This window comes from Herpailurus yagouaroundi, unplaced genomic scaffold (genome assembly GCF_014898765.1).
Source record: "Herpailurus yagouaroundi ecotype Mexico unplaced genomic scaffold, PumYag 428, whole genome shotgun sequence".
NCBI classification, from domain to species: Eukaryota; Metazoa; Chordata; class Mammalia; order Carnivora; family Felidae; genus Herpailurus; species Herpailurus yagouaroundi.
Window position 1 is genome coordinate 1,656,489 of NW_024412645.1, and position 24,461 is coordinate 1,680,949.

General features: G+C 46.9%; 1 protein-coding gene across 1 annotated transcript; it reads left to right on the top strand.

Annotated features, from left to right (window-relative positions):
- The first annotated feature begins 80 nt into the window (after positions 1–80).
- SF3A1 (splicing factor 3a subunit 1) lies at positions 81–19,783 on the top strand. Its single transcript, XM_040463830.1, has 16 exons — positions 81–189; positions 2,826–2,947; positions 7,151–7,358; positions 8,484–8,741; positions 11,274–11,348; positions 12,281–12,431; positions 12,788–12,981; positions 13,868–13,985; positions 14,284–14,469; positions 15,111–15,232; positions 15,336–15,581; positions 16,135–16,342; positions 16,854–17,008; positions 18,227–18,328; positions 18,442–18,513; positions 19,298–19,783. The coding sequence occupies exons 1-16, from the start codon at positions 127–129 to the stop codon at positions 19,397–19,399; spliced, it is 2,382 nt and encodes a 793-aa protein (XP_040319764.1). The 5' UTR covers positions 81–126; the 3' UTR covers positions 19,400–19,783.
- The last annotated feature ends 4,678 nt before the right edge of the window (positions 19,784–24,461 follow it).

Here is a 24,461-nt window from a genome sequence, read left to right on the forward strand (position 1 = left end):
CCCGGCGACGATTTTCTCGGCCGCCGCCATCTTGCGAGCTTGTCGTATCGTCCGTGCGGGGAGCTGCTTTGACGCAGCACCGCTCACCTTCAACAAGGCGGACTGGCAGCCCTGAGCGTCGCAGTCATGCCGGCCGGACCCGTGCAGGCGGTGCCCCCGCCGCCGCCGGCGGCCACCGAGCCCAAACAGGTACCGCGACCCCCGCACCTTAATCGGCAGCCTAAGCCTCGGCCTGGGCCCTCCTCTCCGGCGCGGGCGCTCTTCACTCGTGTAGAGGAAGAAGCGGCCGCTTACGAGGGCTTGGAGGGACTGCAAGTCCCAGGAGGCAGCGCGCTTCCCGCCCTACGCTGCCTTCGGGTAGCGAAACTAGCGGTCTTTCGAAGTGTGGTTCGCGGACCAGCAGCATCAGCATCACCTGGGAGTTCATTAGAATTGCCAGAACTAAACACTAATGCATTTTAGCAAGATCTCAAGGTGATTGGTTAAAGGTTGAGAAACACCGATCCAGCTCACTTGCAGGTTTTCTGTGGTACTGCCTCTCCTCACCCTGCCCTCTTGCTTTTGCCCAGTAATCCCTAACTTCCCAGCCTGTAGGGTACATTTGTGGTAGTTCTCAGTATCTACTCTTTGCGTACCCTTAAGCCAACCACCGTGTAAGGCTCCGACTGAACCAGAATGAATGGAGCACAGCTAGTTTATGAAGTTCACGGTTCTAGTGGGGAGACAGATGTAAGTGAATTCTCAACAAATGTTTATTGCTTTAATCACCGTAATTGATACCAGCCAGCTCTTAAATCAACCGAGAGGGAAAGAGGTGTGTAAATCATTGCAGTGTGGTGTGATATGCCCTGTAGGTGAAGCCCACATGAATGCTAAGTAAAATGTTTTTAGAAAGATGAATTGGTTTGTCAGATAGGTGATTGGAAAGGGGAAATAGCATCCTTTATTCATTCAGCAAACCTTTATTAAGCACATACAGGTGTGCTGATTACTGCTTTGGGTTCAGTATACAGCAGAGTACGTGAGAGAAGAGGTCCATACCCTTAGCACAAATATTTAAGTATGTCAGTATCCCTGGTATTTTCCCAGTCATTTGGGGAAAAGTAAACAAGGTAATACCAGATAATTGCAAAAACACCAGGGTAGGCATCAGGTGGTGTCTCAGATCAAGAGTAAATTAAAAAGTGTGGTTGAAGCGTAGGGTTGGAAAGGGGTGGCAAAAGATGCATTTGGGGGGGATTTGAACTTTTTCTAGTACACAGTGGGGAGAAAGGGAAGAGTTTTAAGCTGGATAATGACATGTTTCTGTTTCAGAAATTCAGGTAGGCAGGTTGTGATGAGAAATGCTAGGAGCACAGTTATTCAAAAGATGCTGAGGGCCTAGCTTAGATTGTGGCAGGGGGGTGAGACAGACGGGATGGGCAAGCTCAAGTCACAAAATGGCTGGTGGTGCAGATTCTGCAGCTAAAGTGATGTGTTGGAATCCTGGTTCTGCTCTTTGGTCCAGTTAAGCGTTACATTCCTCAATTTTGTCATCTGTAAATGGAATATTCACGTCATAAGGCTCTTATAAGAGTTAATCTATTTAAAGTTTTTAGAAAAGTATATGGAACCCACTACGTTCTTGGTAAATGTTATCATCGAATGTGGAGGCTGAGGAAGGGAGAGGAGGCCCATGTTTCTGGCCTGAATGACTGAGTGCATGGTTGACCATTCATAAGGAAAGTGGTTAGAGAAGAAAGTGCCCGGGAGTCAGCTGGATCTAGAGTTCTCTGGCACATAAGAGTGATCTGGGACATCAGTTTGGGCTGGATTGTTCAACCTAGAGGTGGTAGGGGAAGTAGAGGACATGGTTGTGAGTGCCTGAGTACAGTGTGAATACCTTAGAGAATAGAATTTGGGGGAGCCCTAGGGCAGAAGATGAAACAGGAGCTAGGAAGGAAACTTGGATGGAATGGTGAGCAAGAAGGTAAGACAGGTGAGAATGGGACCTAGGAGTTGGGGAGTAGAGAGTTTTGTGAAGGCATGGTCACTGGTCACATGATCAGATGGCTGCTGTATTTGGCATTTTTTACTTTGGCAAGAGCACTTGAAATGGATGGGAGGTGAGGAGGTAGGAATGGCAAGACAGAGAACTCAGGATATTTACCAGAGGAAGAGGGGGAGAAGACAACAGCAGAAAAGAACGTGAGGGCAGGGGTGCTGCTATTTTTTTTTTAAGACGAGAGATGGACCCTTTGTTTACTAAGGAGAAGAAGCTAGTAAAGAAAGAATATTGGAGTTTATGGGACAGTTGATGTTGGGTATTCCAGTGGGGTTTCACAGAACATTTGTGCATTGAATGGTGGTTAAGACTGGAATAGATGCAGAGGAAAGGGGCATAAGGAGTTGTCAGCAAAGAGTTTCCTGTTTCTTTATTCAGCAAACAATCATTAAATATTCCATGCCAGGCACATCCCTAGGTGCAAACATGGCCTTCTGAATTCTGGGAGATGGTTTCTTAGAATGTGGTCAGATTCTCACCCCCATCCCCCATCTTAATCACCGGGGCACTTGGTAAAAATGTAGATTCCCAGTGTCACTGAGACCACTTGCCTGTGAGGGAGCCAAGGAGGCTGCTTTTTTCACTGGTTTCCCCAGGAGAGTCCCACTCAAGTATAGTGCAGTTAAGATAACCACTTTTCTGGATCAGAGGGTCCTAACTAGAGGAATGTCCACGGAAGAGAGTCTACATTCTCAATAATATCTTAGAGGAGTTTGACAGTGGGGATCCAGTCCCAAATGAGGAACTTTAAGACATTATTTTCCTTTTCTTGTTTTCACAGCCCACAGAAGAAGAAGCTTCTTCGAAGGAGGATTCTACTCCCTCCAAGCCAGTGGTGGGAATTATTTATCCTCCTCCAGAGGTCAGGAATATCGTTGACAAGACTGCCAGCTTTGTGGCCAGGTAACGTAGCTGCTTCTGCGTTGTCAGCCTAGACCTGTTAGCTCATCTGACACCACAAGCTGGCGGTGAGGTAGGCAGTGGGCAAGATTGGTGTCTACAGCACAGCATGGTAGGGGCAGAATGTGAATCACACCCAGTCCCAGAGTCACCAGGAACCTGTGCTTCCAAAATGGGCCTGAGGAAGTGCCTGGAAAGTTGCTTTGTCATGGATAGTATGTGTGTCTGTACTACTGTATGATAGTATGATAGTCTGAGCTGCTGACCTGAGGAAGACAAAGAAAGGAGTTGATTGTTCTCATTATGTAAGAACTGTGCTCAGAGCTTCAACTGACCCATCTGTAAAATGGAATAAAATACCACCTCAGAGTTGTTGTAAGGCAGGAGAGGAGGAGTGGGACTGAGCTGCACGTGTCAGCAGTCTTCGTGGATGGCATGGAAGTCAGTCTGAGTTCCTCTCACTCTTCCGCATCTTATATACGCTCCCACTTCCTCAGATGGAATCTTCTTGATGGCCACTTGACTCCAAAGGTCAACACGTCCCCTAGTTTAAAATATTCTTTGGCAGCCAGCAGGCCTCATGCAACCTACAGAGCTCTTGTTTTTCTTCACAGTATATTTTTTTAAAACTAGAATTAGTTGCCACTGTTGAAAAATGTGGAGATTGCACACTAAATCTGGATTTCTGGCTTCTGTGGGCAACCAGACAGCTCATTGCATGGAAGAAGTAGCTGGCCTAGAATAGACTCCTGCCTTCGGTCAGGGCATATACTCCAAAGGGCCACTCCTTGACCCCAAGGCAGCATCCCCATCACAGTACATCATGTAATACAGGACTCCTTCCTTTCCCAACCCCCTAATATAATGAAAGGTAGAAGTTATTCTGCTTGATGGCTTTCACTTGTCAGGCTCCATGCAGATTCATATTATTACATTTCAAAGGCTTTGATTAACTTGGGTATTGCGTTAAATCTGTTCTGTGCTTGATTGAACAGTCAGATTTAGGGCAGTAAGTGTTGTGTTTATGATAAATGTTTAGTATCTCATAGCAACGCTCATACTTCTCTCTTCCCCCTGATAATTTAAAAACAGAATAAATAGGGTGTTAGAGGAAGAATCACCACAGTCTCACTACCAGAATAGTTTCTACCAGCTGTTTTCACTTTCCGGTTTCCTTCTGGGCCTTGGCATCCTTTTTTAGATCCTTTAATACTAGTAGATACTTTCACATCCTGCTTTTCCCTTTTGTGTTGTGTTATAAGCCTTTTCCCATGTAGCTCCGTGGTCCCCTGATGCTGTGCCGTCCTTGATACACCATGCTGAGGTGATGTTCCTTCCTGGACTTGGCAGTCTCCTCTATATTTTCCTTCAAGGTTGTTTCCAACATTTCAATTTGGCAAATGAAGCTGTGGGGAAATCTGAGCATTTTCTTTCCCTTCTAGATTGTTTCCTTAGAAGAGAATTCTGTGTGGCACATAACTGGCTGAAAGAGGGTTTTTAAAGATTTTCTTAAACATTTTGCCAAGTAGCTTTCCAATAATTTTGTGCCAGCCTCTGCTGCCATAGAAATAAGAGTTTCCAAGTTTTCTTAAAAATAAAAATGTATGCTTCCATATTTCTAGATTTATTTTTGGCTAAGGTGATTGCTTTGTAGGCATTTTTAAAATCTGGACTTGCTTTCATGTACATTGCAATGAAGGAACAGACCAGCACCATCCCACTCGGGGATAAAGAAAGCATGCAGGACCCTCTACTTCACTTCTGTTGGGTCACATATATTGATTGATGGAGCATACAGTAAAAATCACTGAGTATGTTTTTCCGAAAGAAGTTTTTTCTCTCTTGGTTTGGTCTTTCCTGAATTTTCCTGTCAAGAAACTGAAGTGGAAATTACCCTTAAAAAGTCCCACCAGCTGGGTTGACTCAGAATCATGTCTTTTTCTGCTGAAATCTATTCCTTGTGTTAGAGAACATAATTCTAAAATTAACATTAAGTTAATTTAAAAGAACAGAATCTCTTGGAACAAACATTCTTGCCTTCTTTTTTTCTTTCAGATTATTCCCAGATGTGGTAAGGTTATGGCTTAGGAGGCAGTGATAGAAGAAGCAACCAGAGCCCCCTTTGCTTAGCAGCCCTTTGTCTGCCCTGGGCGTTTGCTGGGTATGATTGTCTAGTTTAGCAATATCTAAGTGTGCACTTACCTTCCTCTTCATATATGGTTTGCATTATAAGAGAGGGAAAGATGCTTCTTCCCCAAGTAGGAGGTTCCAGTTGGACTAATGCACTGTCAAATTGAGACCTCATGGTGTTATTCATGCTACAGGGTGTGGCCAGAGCTTGCAAAGTAGCTAGCCTGGGTGTTTACCACTGCCATGGCAGTTTGTTATGGTTGCTAATCTGGGGCACAGCGTTGCCTTTATGTACCCTGTCTCCTGCCCTCTCTTCAACTAATAGGGCCAGGGTGTGAAAGTCTGAAGAAAGGGAGCAACCTGCTACCAGCAGCCCCTAGAACCATCCCTTGATGATTTTGGAGCATCTTCTGAGTGTTGGGCTCTGTCTGGAGTAGTGAGGGAAGCCCTACAGACATCTAATACCCAGATCATCTCTAATGTTTGTGGAACAGCCCTTTCTAAGTTTCATAGGAGTGACAGCCCTTGGATTTCAGGCCACCCTATGATTCAGAAAAACTTTGGCATCTCCTTAGCTGATTTGATCTTCTCAGTACACCAGGGTAGAGAGAGAAGGTAGTATTAGTTGCATCTTACACATGGGAAATTGAGTCAAAGAGAAGGTTGGGTTCCCAATTTTGGGGGTGGGGAGGGTAGAGGGGCTGGAGATTGAGTTCACTCGCCAGTGGCCAGTGATTTAATCAATCATGCCTATGTAACTAAGTCTCCATAAAAAAACCCTAACTGATGGGATTCAGAGAGCTTCCAGGTCGGTAAGTAAGAACACATCTGAGGGGGTGCTGGGAGGGTGGTGCACCCCACACTCTACAGGGACAGAATCTCCTGTGCTCAGGACCCTACCAGACCTATCCCTGTGTGTCTTTTCATCTGGCTGTTCATTTTTACCCTTTAAAATATCTTTTTTTTTTTAATAAACTGGTAATCTAGGAAATTAAAAAAAAAAGCGGGGAGGGTTGATAACTTGAAGAATCGTTAGTGAACCCAAAATATGAATATTGTCCATATCTTATGTCTTTAGGGTTAACGTGCTTTCTGACTGACACAGATGGTGTATATGTCTGACGCCTTGAAGTATTGCCATTGGGCTCTCTGAAAATCAGGGTTTCCTAAATTTCACGACAGGGATTTTTTTTTTTTTTTTTTTTTTTTTTTTAAATCCTGAAGTTTTAAAGGAATGTAAACTGGGGACCTGGGGTTTATGTGGAAAACTGTCTCAGCTACCGAGAGAGGTAGAGACCTCCCTTCTATTCTTACCGCTCCCCTTGTTATCTGAATGTGCCTTACATAGCACAGATCATGTCCTTGGGGAGCAGTTTTTCCAGTGTGGGCCTCACTTAGTAAATGGGGTGATTTGGTAGTACTTGGACAAAGTACTACTTTGGACAAGGTAGTACTTGGACAAAGCATTACATCAAATGGTCTGTGTTTTGATGTTTTTCTCAATCCTTGTGGTTACCCAAAGGACAAAGTGTCAGTTTGGTGCTAGTGTATCTTTAACAGTACTCCAGCCCTCTGTCCTCTTTTTTTTTTTTTTTTTTTTTGTCCTCTCTCTTTTTAACTAAGATCTGGCCTCAGTCTCAGGAAACCTTGAACTAGACTTTAATGATACTACTTTGTTTTCATTATGTTTAATTTTATGTTTCCTTTTGTTAGTAAAGCCATACTGATTTTTACTTGAAGTAGTAGTATATGCTTTCCTTTTTGAGTAATTCTTAAAATGAATAAACTTCATTAAAAGAACACAGTAGCTTAGATAATTTTGGGAATGGCAAGACTAGCAGAAGGGCTGCAGGAATGACAGAGGTCTGGGACACCCTGTGGTAGAGGTGTTCTGGCCCAGGCTTGAAGGAGGTAGACAACTCTGGCTGGTGACACAAGAGTTTCAGGAGGACCTCTACAGTGCTTAGGTATGGGCTAGTTTGATGAGTGGTGACAAGAAGGGGGCTTGAATGGGTAATGTTCTGAGTCTAGGCAATTGTAAGGGTTGTAGTGTTAATTCTCTTTCCTTCCTTGTAGAAATGGACCTGAATTTGAAGCTAGGATACGACAGAATGAGATCAACAATCCCAAGTTTAACTTCTTGAACCCCAATGACCCTTACCATGCCTACTACCGCCACAAGGTCAGCGAGTTCAAGGAGGGGAAGGCTCAGGAGCCCTCGGCTGCCATCCCCAAGGTCATGCAGCAGCAGCAGCAGGCCACCCAGCAGCAGCTGCCCCAGAAGGTTGGAACTCACCCCTCCCTTCATATCCCCAGGGCTAAGAGGGAAGCCTGGACAGAGAGGGGAGGATAATGAACTCTGCTCTCCAAACCTCTCTACCAGCCAGGAGGAGATACGAGGTTTTTATCTACTGAGGCTCAGATAGCAAAGTACTGTTGACAGTTGGCATTTTCTGAGCACTGCTTGTCCAGCTCTTTGCTCAGTGCTTTAGGAGTCTTCCTGTCACCTCACAGCAGCTGCTTAAGGAGGACAGCAAAGTGACCATTTTACAGCTGAGGAACCTAAGGCTTGGGGAAATACAGTTTACCCAGGCCACAGTCAGGAGTCCAGAGTTCAAACTCTTGGCCCCTGCTCTTTGCCTTGACCGTGGAGTGAGGACAGTGGCTTGTGATCCCCTTCTTGAGCATCCCTCCCTTCCATCTCACCTTCCCAGGGCCCCTCCATCTGGCCTGCCCTAATACCTAATCCTCACTAGGTCCACAAATAGGGACAATTAAGGGTTGTTGGTGTGGACAAGAAGGGCTGGCACAGTTTCCCTCCTGTATAGACCTGGACTGGTCCTTTCTCTTTGCTGTTTTCCTGAACCATGGTGGCAAAGGCTACCTCTTGTTTTACAGTGGGAAATAAAGGTTCAAGTAGATTCTGTTACCTTGCATTGCAATTTACTACTCCTAGGGCCTCAGGCTACCTCAGTTTCCTCATCTGTAAAAAGGATTCACAGTACCTGTTCTGTCCACCTCGTGGTTTGTGTGGAGGCCAGATGAGGTAACAACCGTGGAGTCCTCTCCAGTGGGCCCTCTGCACACATGTAGGGCTTATTGTGGCCTCCATATCCCTCAGATGGGATTTAATATGGCATGTTCCTGTAGAATCTTCTGCCACCAAGTTTTGGCCTTCAATTTCAGGGCAACAGCAGAAATACAGAGGGGCACGGTTCTTGCTCAAAGCCATGCAGGGAGTTGAGGCCACAGTTGGCCAACTAATTGGTGCTCTTGTGAGTTAGTATTCTCTCACACCATGGGCCAGTGATGTGCACATGGTTAACAGAAGCGTAGAGGTCCATGCCATCCTATCGGGGGTGTCTTCCCACCCCCCTCGAGCCTCACATTCCCTCTATCTGCATTGTAGGTCCAAGCCCAGGTAATCCAAGAGACCATCGTGCCCAAAGAGCCCCCTCCTGAGTTTGAGTTCATCGCAGACCCCCCCTCCATCTCAGCCTTCGACCTGGATGTGGTGAAGCTGACGGCTCAGTTTGTGGCCAGGAATGGCCGCCAGTTTCTGACCCAGCTGATGCAGAAAGAACAGCGCAACTACCAGTTTGACTTCCTCCGCCCTCAGCACAGCCTTTTCAACTACTTCACGAAGCTGGTGGAGCAGTACACCAAGGTGCCTGGGCAGGGCAGGGGCTGGGGTGCTGGGCCTAGGGAAGGAAGGCATCTTGCGGAAGCACTGAATCTATTCATGTCTACTAGGACAGTACTCCACCGTGGGTCCCTGGGCAGATGTAAAAATTCCAGTTCAGTGTAAAGTCTTGATTTCTATTGAGTTTTTCTTTTTAAATGTAACAGATTGCTGGTTTTAAAGAGAAGTGAAACGTGTGATTGATAACTGTCATTAGGTTAGTGCCTGCTATGTGACAAGGCCAAGTGGTACTAGCTGCTCTTAAGTACATTTAAATTTTCAGTTGCCTTGCATAGTACCTGAGAAGAAGCACGCTGTTAATAATTGCCTCCTTTTTGCCCAGTTTAATCTTCACAAGAACCTAGAATGTGTTCCCCTCTCCCCTTTTTCAGAAGTAGAAACGGGCTCAGAGAGTTGAAGTCACTTACTCATGGTCTCAGCTAGTAAGTGGCTGCACTGACTCTTAACACCTATGTTGTTTTTCACTCTAAAAAGTACCTGGAATTAGAATATAATTTAAGTAGGTATTGAGAAACAATTCAACATAAGCATAGCCAGTATTGATGGAATACTTGTATATGTAGTATGTTTTCATTTAATTCCTAATAAACTCTAAGGTAGCCACTGGTCTCCTTATTTTATAGAAGAGGAAATGGGCACAGCAAAGTTAATTTGGATAGAGTTACACAGCCAGGGCTTGCTGAGCTGGGACATGACCTCTGGCATTTTTACTCCAGACCCTAAGACCTGGATCTTAATTATCCTGTTAAAAATATCTTAATTATTATACTACATTGTTGTAATCAAGAATCTGGACAAGTCAATATTGGTATTGAAAAATAATTGGATCTGGGGTCCCTGGGTGGCTCAGTCGGTTAAATGTCTGACTTCAGCTCAGGTTATGATCTCACATAAGAGTTGTGAGTTTGAGCCCCACATCAGTCTCTACACTGTGTGGAGCCTGCTTGGGATTCCCTTCCCTATTTTCTCTCTCTCTCTCTCTCTCTCTCTCTCTCTCTCTCTTTCTCTTTCTCTCTCTCTCTCTCAAAATAAATTTTAAAAAATTAGATCATTAATTTATTGCAAAGAACACTGATAACAGATTTGCCAGTGGCTTGTTTTTCTTGTTACACATGTAGTGGAGGTTGTCTTCCTGATTAGTGGCATGATTTGTACATCTTTTCTTGTTATTTAGAAACAGTACATTAAAGATCTGACTTAAAAGGACTCATAATGATTTCCTCTAATTTTGATCTGAGTATGTAACTAGAAAGAATTACAAAGATATATGCGTTTAGAAAATGATCAAATCCAAAAATGGTAGAGTAGCTAAAATAACAATCATTTGAAGGCCAAAGGGTTAGTGTAATTACACAGTATCGATTTTAAGTGAGCCCTGTGTTAATTTTCCCTAGTGGACTACTTCCAGGGTTAAGGGTCCCCAGATACCTTTTTACTCTGTTACTTTCCTGTTTCTTCTCCCTCAGAACTTGGGTATAGACATTTAGTACTCTAACCTGAGGGCACTGGTGTCTGTCTTTAGCCATGGGAGATTCCAGGAGCAGATTTATTCCTGGGATAGAGGTATAGAGAGGATGGGGGCGGGGGAGGGGTGGGCTGAGCCAGTTTACCAGTAACAATAAATAGTATTTGTGGGGGGAGAGGGGTGCCCGGGTGGCTCAAGATGGTTAAGCATCTGACTTCGGCTCAGGTCGTGATCTTGCGGTTTGTGAATTCAAGCCCTGCATTGGGCTTCTTGCTGACAACTTGGAGCCTGCTTCAGATTCTGTTTCTCCCTCTCTCTCTGCCCCTCCCCTGCTCACATTCTCTGTCTCCCTCTCAAAAATAAATATTTTTTAAAAAATTAAAAAAAAAAAAACTATTGGGGCAGGTAGAATGACTGGCTGTTTTGAACAAAGCCATCATTTGTTGTCAAACGTATGTTCATTGTCAGAATTCATTTCAAATTCTGGAATTAACAATAGTGAACAGAAAACAGATTAATTTCTGTCTATGGAGTTTCTGGTCTAGTGAGGGGGCAACAGGCAAGTGCAATGTCAGTGGATGTTAGCTGGTAATAAATCCTGTGGAGAAATAGAAAGCAGGGGACAGAGATCTAGGAGATAGGGCCTGTGGGTGGCAGTCTTGGGTAGGGTCATCAGGGGAGCATGTGCAAAAGGGTAGGAACGTTTCTGTGCCCTGAGAGCAGCCAGCACATGCTGACTGTACCCTGGGTGATATAGGCAGTGCATTTGTGTATTTTCCTGCTGATTCTTGCAGCAACCTTTTAATGTTGACCGTGCTGACTTTAAGTGGTGGTGTCACCATTTGTAGAAGGAAGCCAAGTTACAGAGGTTAAGTAACTTGCCCAAAGTTGTTGCATAGCCAAGTGGAGCTGGGATTGGGACCTGGAACCCTATGCTCTCACTTCTCTTATGCCTTTCCATAGGCTCCAAAAGGCAACCTCTTTGTCCTGTGTTGTGCACTGACAGTTGCTTTAACTCTTTTGTGTTTCAGATCTTGATTCCACCTAAAGGGTTATTTACAAAGCTCAAGAAAGAGGCTGAGAATCCCCGAGAAGTTTTGGACCAGGTAAACTGAATTATAACCAGTTACTGATGGTGCAAGTTACTTTGGGTTGTTTCATGTTTGGAAATAGTCTCTGAGGTGGTACCTTGCTGTGTTCCATGCACAGGAGTGGTGAGAAGAAAGGCCTTGTGGCCACAAAAAGCCAAAGAAACCTAGATTGTCTGGTCGCTAACTTTCTGTTTTTCTCTCAGCTTTACTGGATCTTTCTCTTTTTTGCCCTCACTAGAAGCCAACTCCTGAGCAGGTTTTCTGGTGACAGATGCCTTTTGAGGCCCCAAGTTCTTAAGAGTCAAGGAGAGAAGGCATATTGGTGCTGCTTGTTTTGGGTAGCTGCATGAAGGTTTTGTTCTCAGACTCTCAGATTGCTGCTGCTTTTGTGGGTACTTGGTTGTCACACAGACTTCCTGGGACGGAGTTTGATGCTCTGTGAGAACAGAGCCTCTTGCCAAATCAAGCAGAAAACTGAGGTTATAACAAATGGCTGCCCTTGGGGCCCAGACACAAGGTTTCTATGACATTTAGAATTTTTTTTTTTTTTTTACATTTTATTTATTTTTGAGAGAGAGAGCACAAGTGGGGGAGAGGCAGAGAGAGAGAGGGAGACACAGAATCCGAAGCAGGCTCCAGGCTCTGAGCTGTCCGCACAGAGCTTGACATGGGGCTCGACCTCACAAACTGTGACATCATGACCTGAGCCGAAGTCGGATGCTTAACCGACTGAGCCACCCAGGTGCCCCGACATTTAGAATTTTTATTCTGTCCAAGCTTTGGGCCTGACTGAGACCAGATGCACATACCAGGAATTTCCTCTTGTATGCAGAACAGTCTCCTCTTCCAAGGGAGATGCTGGCTTTGGTAAAGGTATTGAAGGTGGCTGCTCCATCAGGAGCTGACCCTGATTCAGCATAGCATCATGCTGTTTTCTGTTTCTTCAGGTGTGTTACCGGGTGGAGTGGGCCAAGTTCCAGGAGCGAGAGAGGAAGAAGGAAGAAGAGGAAAAGGAGAAGGAGCGGGTGGCATATGCACAGATCGACTGGCATGATTTTGTTGTGGTAGAAACAGTAGACTTCCAACCCAATGAGCAAGGTAGGTCTGTGAGGAAGGGAGGTGTGTGACTCCAGATGGGGAGCCAGGAGCTTAGAACCATCCTGGGATATTTCAGATACACATCTCTTCCCAGGGAGCAGCACAGTGCCCCCGAGGTTTTTATCAGTATGTTTCATCTCTGCTCTCAGAAGACTTTAGATTTACCACATTGCCCCCACTTAAACCCAATTGAGCAAACTTAGTGCCAGACCTTTGGGTGGGTGTCTGGAGCTGGGAGAGAAGTCAGGCAGCCTTGGCCCTTGGAGAGCTTACAGTGCGGGAAGGGCAGACGGATGGGCCTTTGATAAAGAGCGTCTGTGGAGGTCTCCCTTTGACTCTGGATTGCTTTCTGCCAGGAAACTTCCCTCCCCCTACCACGCCGGAGGAGCTGGGGGCCCGAATCCTTATTCAGGAGCGCTATGAGAAGTTTGGGGAAAGTGAAGAGGTTGAGATGGAGGTCGAGTCTGATGAGGAGGATGAGAAACAAGAAAAAACGGAGGAGCCTCCTTCCCAGTTGGACCAGGACACCCAAGTGCAAGACATGGATGAGGTGTGCTTCTGGGAGGGCCTGTGGGGCTGGCCTTTCCTTCTGGAGCTTAAGGAGATGGGGGTGCTCTCCACCAGAGTCAGAGATCCACCTCCCTTGTGAACCTTGGAAGGAGGCACAGGTCCTGAATAAGGCATCCTGGTTGAGCAGCTGCCCAAACTCAGGCAGCATAGAACCTCTTTCCAGCTCAGGCAACAAAGATTCATTCACAGGCAAGGATCTGAAAGCTGTGCTGGCTCTGTTCTGTGACCTTCCCCCTTTGCCCAGAGGCCCTGCTCCCCACTGCTCCTGTGCCAGCTCTCAGTTAAGGAACGCTTTGCACCACATGCTTTGATACATTTGAGCTTGGGCCCAAATGATCAGCAGTTCCCAGACCTTTTCTAAGTGTAGCCTGTTGCTTCCCTTCGACCGCCTCTACCCCCTCCGAGGCAGGCCCGCCGAGCAGGCATAGAGCCTCTAGAGCCAAGCTGCCTCCTCCCCTTGGAAAGAATTTGTGTGTGAGAAGAAAGGCTCCTGTGTCTGTGGGAATTGACTTTTTCTCTCCCTCCCAGCATTGCTCCATGAGCAGCTACCATTGAGTGCCAGCTTGCCCCCCGCACCCCTCCCCAGCATGTTTAAGTGCCCTTGGCCTCCTGGGACTGCCTGGTGCCAGCTGCTGGAAATGCCTGGGTGGAGTGTTAGCACCACAGCCCCCAGCACTCTCATTCATGTTGTGAGGAAGCAGCTTGGCTGGCTGCCGGCTGGCCTCGGCTGCCCCCAGAGGCTTAGCACATGGACGCTGGCTGGCAGGGACCTAGGTTCCTTGCCACTCTGAGAGCTGCCAGGGCTCAGCTGCAGGGGGATGGCCTGTCAGCCCTTCTCTAAGTCCTGCCATTGCTTTGCTTTTCAGGGTTCAGATGATGAAGAAGAAGGGCAGAAAGTGCCCCCACCCCCAGAGACACCCATGCCTCCTCCTCTGCCCCCGACTCCAGACCAAGTCATTGTTCGGAAGGATTATGACCCTAAAGGTAGGGCCTGCCTGCTTTCCTGCCTTCACATATTCCTCAGACCTTCTGTTTCTAAGAGGGCTCGAGGTTGCTGGTCGCGAAGACATTGATAGTCTTTTCCTTTGCAGGCCTAGTGATAGGGAACAGAGCTTAGTCCTCTTTGGTGCCCAGGTGCCTTGCACAGTGCTAGGTACAGCATGGCACTAAATGGATGGGTCTTGGATGAGTAACACATGAATAAAACAATAATTTCTTAACGTCTGTTGCTTCCCAGTATTCTCATTCAAGCATCTCTGTTTTTTGGTTTTTTTTTTTTTAGCTTCCAAGCCCCTGCCTCCAGCCCCTGCACCAGATGAATATCTCGTGTCTCCCATCACGGGGGAGAAAATCCCTGCCAGCAAAATGCAGGAACACATGCGCATCGGGCTTCTCGATCCCCGCTGGCTGGAGCAGCGAGACCGCTCCATCCGTGAGAAGCAGAGCGATGATGAGGTGTATGCACCAGGTGAGGTGGGGGTTCTCCCACCCAGTCCACACCCCTTCTCTGACTCCGCCCTGACTCCCTTTGACTCATGGGCACGTCTAGACTTTAAAGAAATGAAAAGCAAGAATTGAGGTCAACAAAAACTTTGGAGGATAGGTATAGTTTGTGATGCTACAAAAGAACTGCCCGTTTTCCAGAAGGACTCTTCCTAAGACTCCTCCAGAGGCAGACACCTGACATGGATGGCATCCCAGACATCCCAGAGTTGGAAGGGTGCTCGTCTTGGAGTTGTCTTAGAATGAGGGCTCTGGTGGCTGGAGCACCTTGAGCAATTTGAAATGAGACACGATAGGGAGAAAACTGTCCCGGAAGCAGGAGACTAAGCTTTTAGTCCTGACTGCTACTTGTCGCTTTTGTGACCCTGTCCTCCCAGTTGCTTTTCGTAAGTTAAGCAATTGGATAGCCTCTAGTGTACGGGCTTTTTGCTGGTTGGGCAGCCTTCCCCAGGCTCAGAGGATAGGCATGCTATGTTGGGACCCAGATTCAGGCCTGCTCCATGGGACCAGCCACTACCCTGCACCATGAGGGTTGCTGGTATGTTGGAAGGACACCTGGTTTTAGTTTTCCTTTCTGCTCCCTGCCTCCATTTTGTGACTATCCAGGTCTGGATATCGAAAGCAGCTTGAAACAGTTGGCTGAGCGGCGTACTGACATCTTCGGTGTAGAGGAAACAGCCATTGGTAAGAAGATTGGTGAGGAGGAGATCCAGAAGCCAGAGGAAAAGGTGACATTCTGATGGATCCTAGTACTTTCCCCACCCTCACACTCCTATACTTGGGCTCAGTTTCAGAAGCCCTGACAAGCTGCGGCTTTGCTTTCCTTTGTAGGTGACCTGGGACGGTCACTCAGGCAGCATGGCGCGGACCCAGCAGGCTGCCCAGGCCAATATCACCCTCCAGGAGCAGATTGAGGCCATCCACAAGGCCAAGGGCCTAGTGCCAGAGGATGATACGAAGGAGAAGATTGGTCCCAGCAAACCCAATGAACTTCCTCAGCAGCCACCACCTCCATCTTCAGCCACCAACATTCCTAGCTCTGCCCCTCCCATTACCTCTGTGCCTCGGCCACCCGCAGTAAGCCAGTAGCCACTTTGGGACTAATCTTTTAGCATTTGCTTTTTGGGGTTGGACTCGATTGGCTGAGAAGGACAGCTTCCTTGCAGTGGGGCCCAAGGGCTGCTTGGGTTAAGTTGAGAGACAAAGAACTCTTTAATAGTAAGTGGGAACCTCTAGTCTGTGTGGGAGGATTGGAACAGGGAGGGAAGCAGGAGGCAAAAGTGAGAAGCAGGCTTGGGGCAGAGAAGGGCTGCAGGGCTTAACAGGTCTTTGAGGACTGTTGGCCTGTTTCCAGGAAGCTAAGTTGAGGTCAGCCTCTTTAGTGGCTTTTTCAGTGTCTGCCACAAGCAGCTGGTTGAGTCTCAGGAGGAACGAATGTCACCCTGGGCCTCTCTTGGCGTAGTTCCTGTCAGAGTTTAGTCATGGGCTGCAGTTTGTCAGTCCCAGGGGATTGAGTTGGAGCTTTCCAGCCCCCATCCTCAAAGGTTGCTGATGGCTAATCACCAGCCATATGTGCCATTGAGGTCCACCTTTGGTTTTCTGTGATCTATGTGTCCCTTCTTCCCCACAGATGCCACCTCCTGTTCGTACCACGGTTGTGTCTGCAGTACCTGTCATGCCCCGCCCCCCGATGGCATCAGTGGTCCGACTACCCCCAGGCTCAGTGATTGCCCCCATGCCGCCAATCATCCATGCACCCAGGATCAATGTGGTGCCCATGCCTCCCTCAGCCCCTCCTATCATGGCACCCCGCCCACCCCCCATGATTGTGCCAACAGGTCAGTGTCTCTCATGTCGCTTTCCAAGCCATTGGGTCAGGACTTTGGACCAGGCACATCAGCAGTGGCTGATGGTAGTGCCCAGCTTTTCCAGTTGGGCGTCCAGCTCAGAGAAGAGCCTTGGTTTCCCCATGTGAACAATCCCTGAGCTAGGAGCTGGGGAACTGGTGGTCCTAGGGGAGATAGGCTGATGTGGCTGAGCTGGGGTCTGTGCACCTGGAGTGGTCAGGCCCCAGACAGGTGCAGAGGCCTAGTGAGACTTGCTGTCAGCTGGCACCTACTCCATCCATCAGTCCTGCCCCTCTTCTAGGCTTCTGTTGCCCAGTGTGGGCAGTCTCTTAGGTCTCCCTGCCAGGGAACTTACTGGCTCTCAGACTGAGCCAGGAGTGACTCTTCACACCCCTGACTATGAGAAGTGGGACACCTTTGCAGTCTTTCCTCATTTATCACTATCCCTGAGTCCCAGGGCCCTTCCTCCCACTCATGCGGCTGCTTATTCCTGTCTTGGCAGCATTTGTGCCTGCTCCTCCTGTGGCACCTGTCCCAGCTCCAGCCCCCATGCCCCCTGTCCACCCCCCACCTCCCATGGAGGATGAGCCTGCCTCCAAGAAACTGAAGACAGAGGACAGCCTTGTGCCTGAGGAGGAGTTCCTACGCAGAAATAAGGTATGTGATACCAGAGTGCCACCTGTGGCCTGGAGTGACTAGTGGGGGGACCCAGTCTTGCCCCAGTTACACACTCCCTGGCGCACCCTCTTCTCCCACCCTTTTGGCTTCTGGGGCCTGGGTCAGTTATTGGAAGCCTGTAAGGGCTTCTGGGTACACAGTAGATGCATAGTCAACAGTGGAAGGACCGGACCAAATAGGCAGTCCCTCTGTTGTGAACTATCATGGAGACCAGTAAGAAAACTAGCTGGTAGGCAGCAGGACTTGAGTGTGAAGGGACCTTGAATACTGGAAGAAATCCCGGGTGTAGTTCTTAATTTCTTTGCGACCTTCTTCTGTGGCTCCAGTCCTTTGAAGTTCTCCCTGTTGTGGGGATCCTGTTGGGGTGCTAGAAATAAGGAGAACTTTGACACTTCCAGTGCCTAAGGAAGCTGTCCGCCTCTAGTGAGGAGGCAGAAACAGTCCTAGCCGCACTCCCCCAGTGCATTTGACCAGATTTTTTTTTTTTTTTCTTTCTGGTAGCAGTTCCCATTTTCTGAGTACCAGCTGAAGTGCCAAGAGCTACACGTTTTATGGGCACTTGTTTCTTCAGTGCTTACAACAGTACCATGCAGTCGTTGTGATCACTTGTTTTATAAACTTGGCGTTGAGGCTCAGAGAGACCTAGTTAGCAGGGAAACTCAGTTGGGAGCCTAGGTCTCTGACCTTGCAGTTTATATTCTCTCTGTGGTGCTTCTGGGGTTTGTAGGGCATTTTCTTACTACTTTTTTGGTTCCAGACTCACCAAAAGGCAGGGTAGAGATCGTTTTAAAGATTTCTTTGCTCTGTAAAGGTAAGGTAAGGAAAGGTATTTCCTGCTCTGTAAAATGAGACTTGGATTAGTTGATCTCTAAAGATCTTATGATTTGAGAGTCAGAATTTCATGGGGTTGGTCTGGGCTAACTTCTTAGGGAGTTGGCAAAGAGGAAGAATGTAACTTACTAGGAAGGAAGGAAAAGCAGAGCATGCTGGGGGGAACCAGAGACCTTTAATCCCAAATCTTGAAAATGGGGGGGATGAGTTGTGACATCATACTAATGGCCTTAATAGTGAATTGGAGCAGAGTCCAGGAGTTCACATGGACAGGAGACATTGTTCAGACTGGTCCAGGAATAGGAGAGCATAGTTGCTGATGGGCTCAGGGTTCCCTGGCCATAATGGCCATGTCCTATTTTGCAGGGTCCAGTGTCCATCAAAGTCCAAGTGCCCAACATGCAGGATAAGACTGAATGGAAACTGAATGGACAAGTTCTGGTCTTCACCCTCCCGCTGACAGATCAGGTATGAGTTGGTGTTGCTAACTGGCATCAGGTGCACTGGATCCCAGGATTCAGGGGGCAGCTTTCTTTAGCTGACCTTAGCAAAGAGGTGAATGACCTCTCTCTGTCCCACAGGTCTCTGTCATCAAGGTGAAGATTCACGAAGCCACGGGTATGCCCGCAGGGAAACAGAAGCTGCAGTATGAGGTGGGTCACATATCAGTGCTCCTGCCCCTTGGGTTCAACACCTCTACCATCGCAGAAGCTTAATGACCTGTGGAATCTAAAGGAGTGGGGAGACATGTGGGGTGGCCATGTGAGTCTATCCTAGAAGTGATGATGCTGGCTAGGAGTGCCAGGGCAGGTTAGCCTGACAGAATGAAACTCTGCTGGGGTCACAGTATAGTCTTGTGTGAGGCCCAAAAAACTTTTTGCCTTAATGACTAGGGTGGACATTTGGTCGGTTTCTGGCCCAGAGGTAGAGGTACGAACGGGAGGTAGAGCCATCCCAGCCAGTGTGGTCTGGGGTAGCCTGGCTTTGGGCAGGGACACAGAGGTCATAGTCCACCTCAACCTGGTGTCCGTCTGGCATGCTTTATTCTCCGTCTCAGTACTTTGACAAATGCCTACTCTGAGCCTCAGTTTCCTGCTCTGTCAGATGAGACTTGGACTAGTTGATCTCTAAAGATCTTCTGATTTGAGAGTCAGAATTTCATGGGGGTTGGTCTGGGCCAACTTCTTGGGGAGTTGACAAAGAGGAAGAGCGTGACTTACTAGGAAGGAGGGAAAAGCAGAGCGTTCTGGGAGGGAACCAGAGACCTTCAGTCCCACCCTTACACCCTCCCACCCCCCCACCCCCCTGCCATTGTCCTACCTTCTTTCAGGCCCCTGTATTCTCTGAGTTCAGAGTGAATGGATGTTGGGAGTTGTGAGGCTATATACTGTTAAAGGCCAGATTGCCCTGTGCTAAAGCACACCATCTGTTTTCCAGGGCATTTTCATCAAGGATTCCAACTCACTGGCTTACTACAACATGGCCAATGGCGCTGTCATCCACCTGGCCCTCAAGGAGAGAGGCGGGAGGAAGAAGTAGAGGGAAACCTGCTGTCAGATCTCAGCCACTGCCGTTTTTGCCTCTACTATCCCCTACTGCCCCACCCTCTGCCCCAGACCCAGGAGACCCTGCCTTGCACATTTCTTTATTTCTTACTAAGTTTGGAAATTCAAATGGTCCTGAGCTTTCTAAGCCACTCTCCTTCCCAGTGGTCTCTGGAATCCCTTTGTGTTTGAGTCTTGATTTGAGGGGATTCATTTCTTTAGGTAGCATATTAGGAGATATGAACCCAGAGATGTCCTGTGGGATAGTATCATAGTGCCAAGTGGCACTTGGCTGGTAGAATATGGTTGTTCTCATTATTAATCATTTTGTATTTTGCCATGGGTTGTCTAATAAACCTCTTGTGTCCTTCTTGTGAAATCAGTGTCCTGAGACTTGGCTCCTCTTCTGCTCTGAGGAGTGCTGGACTTTTAACTAAATTCTTGTTGCCACCAAGTCTTTCATGAATCCGTCTTAGATTTCTTTTTATGGCTCGTTTAAAACATTTGGACCTTTCAAAGGCATACCCTGCGTATTTAACAGATTGCTACAAAGTGCCTTTAACATGCCAGGACCACAGAAGAACAAGGACAAGTGTGATGCACTTCCTGGGCCAGTGGGCAGCAGAGAGATACATGTAGATGAGACTTGGGGTTGGTGGGGGGGGCAGTATAGTTTCCTGCAGACCTGGAATCACCCATCACCTGATTGGCTCTATGACCTTAGGTGGCTTACCCTGAGTGAGCACAAGGACATGACGTTTTTTAAACTTATTTATTTACAAAATGCTAAATTGTGCCACAGCCTTGAACCATTCCAAGGATTTTATAAAATTTAACCAGTTTACTGTTTATTGTTTTAAGTGTTTCATCAGTTTTAACCTACATAATCTTGAGTATTCCTGTTTTATACTGAGGCACAGAGAAGGTGGATCATATGCCCACAGCCACACAGTAAGAAGATGAAAAGAATGTGTGCAAAATGCTTGTCACAGGCCTTGCTCCCTAGTAAGAGCCAGACGCCGGCTATTATTTTTGGAATTATGCTATCACAGGGACATAGGCGCCACTGTGGGTGTTTAGAGGAAGGAAGGTGAGAGCCTGTTGAAAACTGTTTCCTGGTTTGAAACCTAAATCCCATTTTATTCTGAAGATTTCACATGTGTTTATCTTTTGAGAGTTTGTAATGCCTTTTCTTTGCAGTCCCTCCATTCGATCTTCTAGCTGCTCCATGAGGTCCTCTCCAAGGCTCAGGGGGTAAGGCCATTCCCAAGGTCATAGAACCAGTATTCTAGTCACCACCCTGCTCTACTCTGCACACTATATAGAATTAACTATTCTATATTGTTATATTTTGTTAAAAAGTAAGTGAATAATTATAGATAACTCCTGAGCCATATAATCTATGAAGCAAGACAAGAGATACTCCTATTCCTTGTGCCTAATATACACTTGCAAGCTAAAGCTTCTTACTCTAGACCTGGGGCACAGATGGCCCTTCTGCAGTGCCACTTGCATGGCTCCATTACACACTGCTGGATCCCTCACATTTTTAACTTGGTCAGAGGGATGTTCTTCCTCACCTTGTTTGACATTTACTGGAAGTTCCCCCCCCCCCCCCCCGGGCAGAGTGGGTTCCATGGTTTGGGTGCCTAAAATGAAGGCACTGCTGGTTGCTTCTCTGTAGTCAACACCAAAAACACTAAACACCACCTGGGAAGGGGGTCAGGAGACCTGGGGGAGTCCTGTGCTCCAAGCTCTCCTTTCTTCCACGGATTGGCTCTGGGGATGGGGAGTAGGGTGTGGTGTTGGGCGCTGTCCCCACAGATGGCAGATCCCAAGGGCTCTGGATTACGGAGGCTGTGACTGGAGGCTAGGAATGTATTTGGGTAGAATGTGAGTGAATGGGTCCTTTGAGCCACCCTCTGGGGCCCAAACCCAATTTCCCAGAGCTCCTGAGTGGACATCTGTCCTGGCTTACTCCTGTTGAAGAAGGGCCATTGACCAGGGTAGCCTTGTGACCATCATTGGCCTTGGGCACAGCACTCTGTACTTCTGGGTTAGGGTATGCAACATGAAGGCAATGCCTTGCTCACACAGCTTTTCTGAATCTCGCTGCAATTCTCTGAGAATTATCTGCCCCACTTTTAAGATTAGGTGGATACCCAAGGTCATGTAGCCAGTGAGGGCTCTGGAAGGCCAAAATAGCTCTTATATTCCTGGAGACCACGCTGTCCTACTGCCTCACCAGGGCAGGGGAGAGATGTTCCTGTTGTGGGACTGCTGGGAAAATGGGCAGGACTTAATGCTGTCAGAGTGGTTGTCATTTTAGATTTAGGCAAAGAAGACATTGGGAATTATAGACATTAGGAATTTCACTTTGAACTCTACCAGCTGCTTGAATTGTCATGTAGCCGAGAGGAAGCCACCTATGATTACACCCGTTTCATTTTTTTAAAATTAAATATTGTATTAGGGAATATATATAAAGGTTATATTAGGTTACATTAGAGTATATACTTAAATGGAAATATATGGCATACTCGATAGCAGTTCTCATGTAATAATTCACAAAGGCAAAATACAATACGGCTTAAGCAACGTGTTTAAGGGTACACATACTAGTATATAAGATTTTTAGTTTATTTTTTTTAATACAAGTAAAATGTACCGTTTAAAAAAATTTTTTTTAATGTTTATTTTTGAGAGCGAGAAAGACAGCAAGCAGGGGAGGGGCAGAGAGGGCAACACAGAACCTGAAGCAGGCTCCAGGCTCCGAGCTGTTAGCACAGAGCCTGATGTGGGGCTCAACCCACAAACCATGAGATCATGATCTGAGCTGAAGTCGGACATTCAACTGACTGAGCCATCCAGGCACCCCTAAAATGTACCATCTTGAAATTAACGTTATTAACTCTAGTTTGGGAATTTGCTCTCAACTATTCTATATTGTTATATTTTGTTAAAAAGTAAGTGAATAATTATAGATAACTCCTGAGCCATATAATCCATGAAGCAAGACAAGAGATACTCCTATTCCTTGTATCGTTACAGAGAAGGTACTACTGTTGCCTTTAACTGAGTCCAGTCAGTGTTATCCCTGAGATATGGTGATTAGATTAGGGTTAGGCACGTATCCTAGTGTGAACATGATACATGAAGGAATGCCTCCACCTCACTATTGAGCAGAAGCTACCAGAAGATTCTGTTGTATTGATGTGTGGAGGAAGGATGTGAGCCTGTAGCTGCTGCCATGAGGGGCTCTAGCTTCAGATGAAGGTAACCACAGGAAGGAGGACAAAAAGAAAAGGGAAAAGAGGAAAATGAGGCTGCTCTCCCTTGTCAATTTCTGGATCAAACTGCTCCTGAAGCTCATTTGCCTATGAATTTCTTTTAAGTTATAGGACCCACTAAATGCAGTTTGGGGGTAAGCCCATTTGGACCGCTGCCACTTGGACCAAAAGAATCTTAACTGTTATTCTCAGGGATAAGGAAGTTTTATAGTTTGCCTACTCTTCATTGGCTTCTGGGCACTTAAAACTGTCTACCTTTTAAACCTCAGCTCCATTCTCATTACAAATCCAGGCTATGACATCTGGATATCGGCTCATGGCCAATGCTGCCAGATTTTCTAAGCTCATGCAAGTTTCTCATTCCAGGATCCAGGAGAGGGGACTTCCCCGGGGCCTGTGTAAGCTCCTAGAGCAAAACTTGCAGGAATGACCCCAGTAGATGATGAGACTAGGTTATCCATACATTCCTGTAGCCCTGGCTAAGCATCTAATCCTCAAAAGAACACCTACAGCTGCCAGTCTACTGGATGTCTCACACCATTGCCAAAGGCCTCTTAGTATTTCAGGGAGCCACATGACTCTGCAGGGCATTCCTGTGGATCATTCATTCATTCACTCTTGCTTTGTTACTTCAGTCTGATCACCCCAATCTCTGAGCCTGCTTCTCCTTCGTGAGCTTTGCAACTTGCTGCCCTGCTTCCTGCCCACTTTTTCCTAGATCCCCACAGAGAAGCTTCCTTATTTCCATCTACTCCTCACCCTCACCAGCACCCTTTCCCCTAACATTCTTCCTACCTTACCCTGCTTTATTTTCTTCTTCACACACATGTTCTTCCTCTACTGCAATATAAACTGTTGGTCCTGGTCTTCATCTCTCTTGCTCACTAAATATCAGATAAAGAGTTCTGGAATTTGAAGTAAAGAAATGTAACAATTGAGTGTCTACTATGTGCTGGAGGCTTCAGAAACAGTTCATGGAGTTTACCATATGTCTTTTTTTTTTTTAAGTAAGCTCTACATCCAATGTGGAGTTTGAAATCATGACCCTGAGATGAAGAGTTGCATGCTGTACTGACTGAGCCAGCCAGATGCCCCATCACCAAGTAATTATTGACATTTTTCAGAAGAGGAAGCTGAGGTTCTGAGAAGTGAAGTGATTTTGCATAAGAAACGCCCAGTTATTGAGGGGCACAGCCATGAAATGAAGTCTCCCAAGCCATGTTCCATTGGTTAGATTAGGTAAACACCCCTGCTGCAGCCACAGGCCGTGGTGGGAAATATTCAAGACAATAATGGATTTGCAAAGTGCTTTGCAAACTACAAACATCAGCACTCCTGGCTTCCATCTACTGAGTACCTCCATGTGTCAGATGCTTAGCACATATCACACCAAAGTCTCAGAACAACTGCCCCAAGGAGGTATATTTTCCAGTATTTCCACTTTGCAGATGAGGAAATGGGCTCAGAGAGAAGTGGTTTGTCTAAGGTACACAGTGACAGCTGAGATTTGAATTCTGGGTGGTCTTGTGTAAGAAAATTAAAAGCTGGGGCCTCAAGGCCTTAACTTGAGAAACATTTACTCTTCCAAAGATGGACACCCAGGTGCTTCTAATGTCCCTCACCCCCACTGCAAATACCTCTGAGCTAAACATCACTGTGCCTATGCCCTTACAGAGCTGAACATATTTGGAATATGATCATCCTAAGACCAGAATTATGAAGTCAAAGGGTTGTCAATACTTTGCCCAACTTTAGGTCTCACATATG

Bases quoted from the DNA above. Each gene is read 5' to 3' on its own strand.
- SF3A1 (XM_040463830.1), top strand. From the start codon at position 127: ATGCCGGCCGGACCCGTGCAGGCGGTGCCCCCGCCGCCGCCGGCGGCC. The intron at 13,986-14,283 runs GTAGGGCCTGCC...TTTTTTTTTTAG, and splicing joins GAAGGATTATGACCCTAAAG to CTTCCAAGCCCCTGCCTCCA. The intron at 14,470-15,110 runs GTGAGGTGGGGG...GTGACTATCCAG, and splicing joins TGATGAGGTGTATGCACCAG to GTCTGGATATCGAAAGCAGC.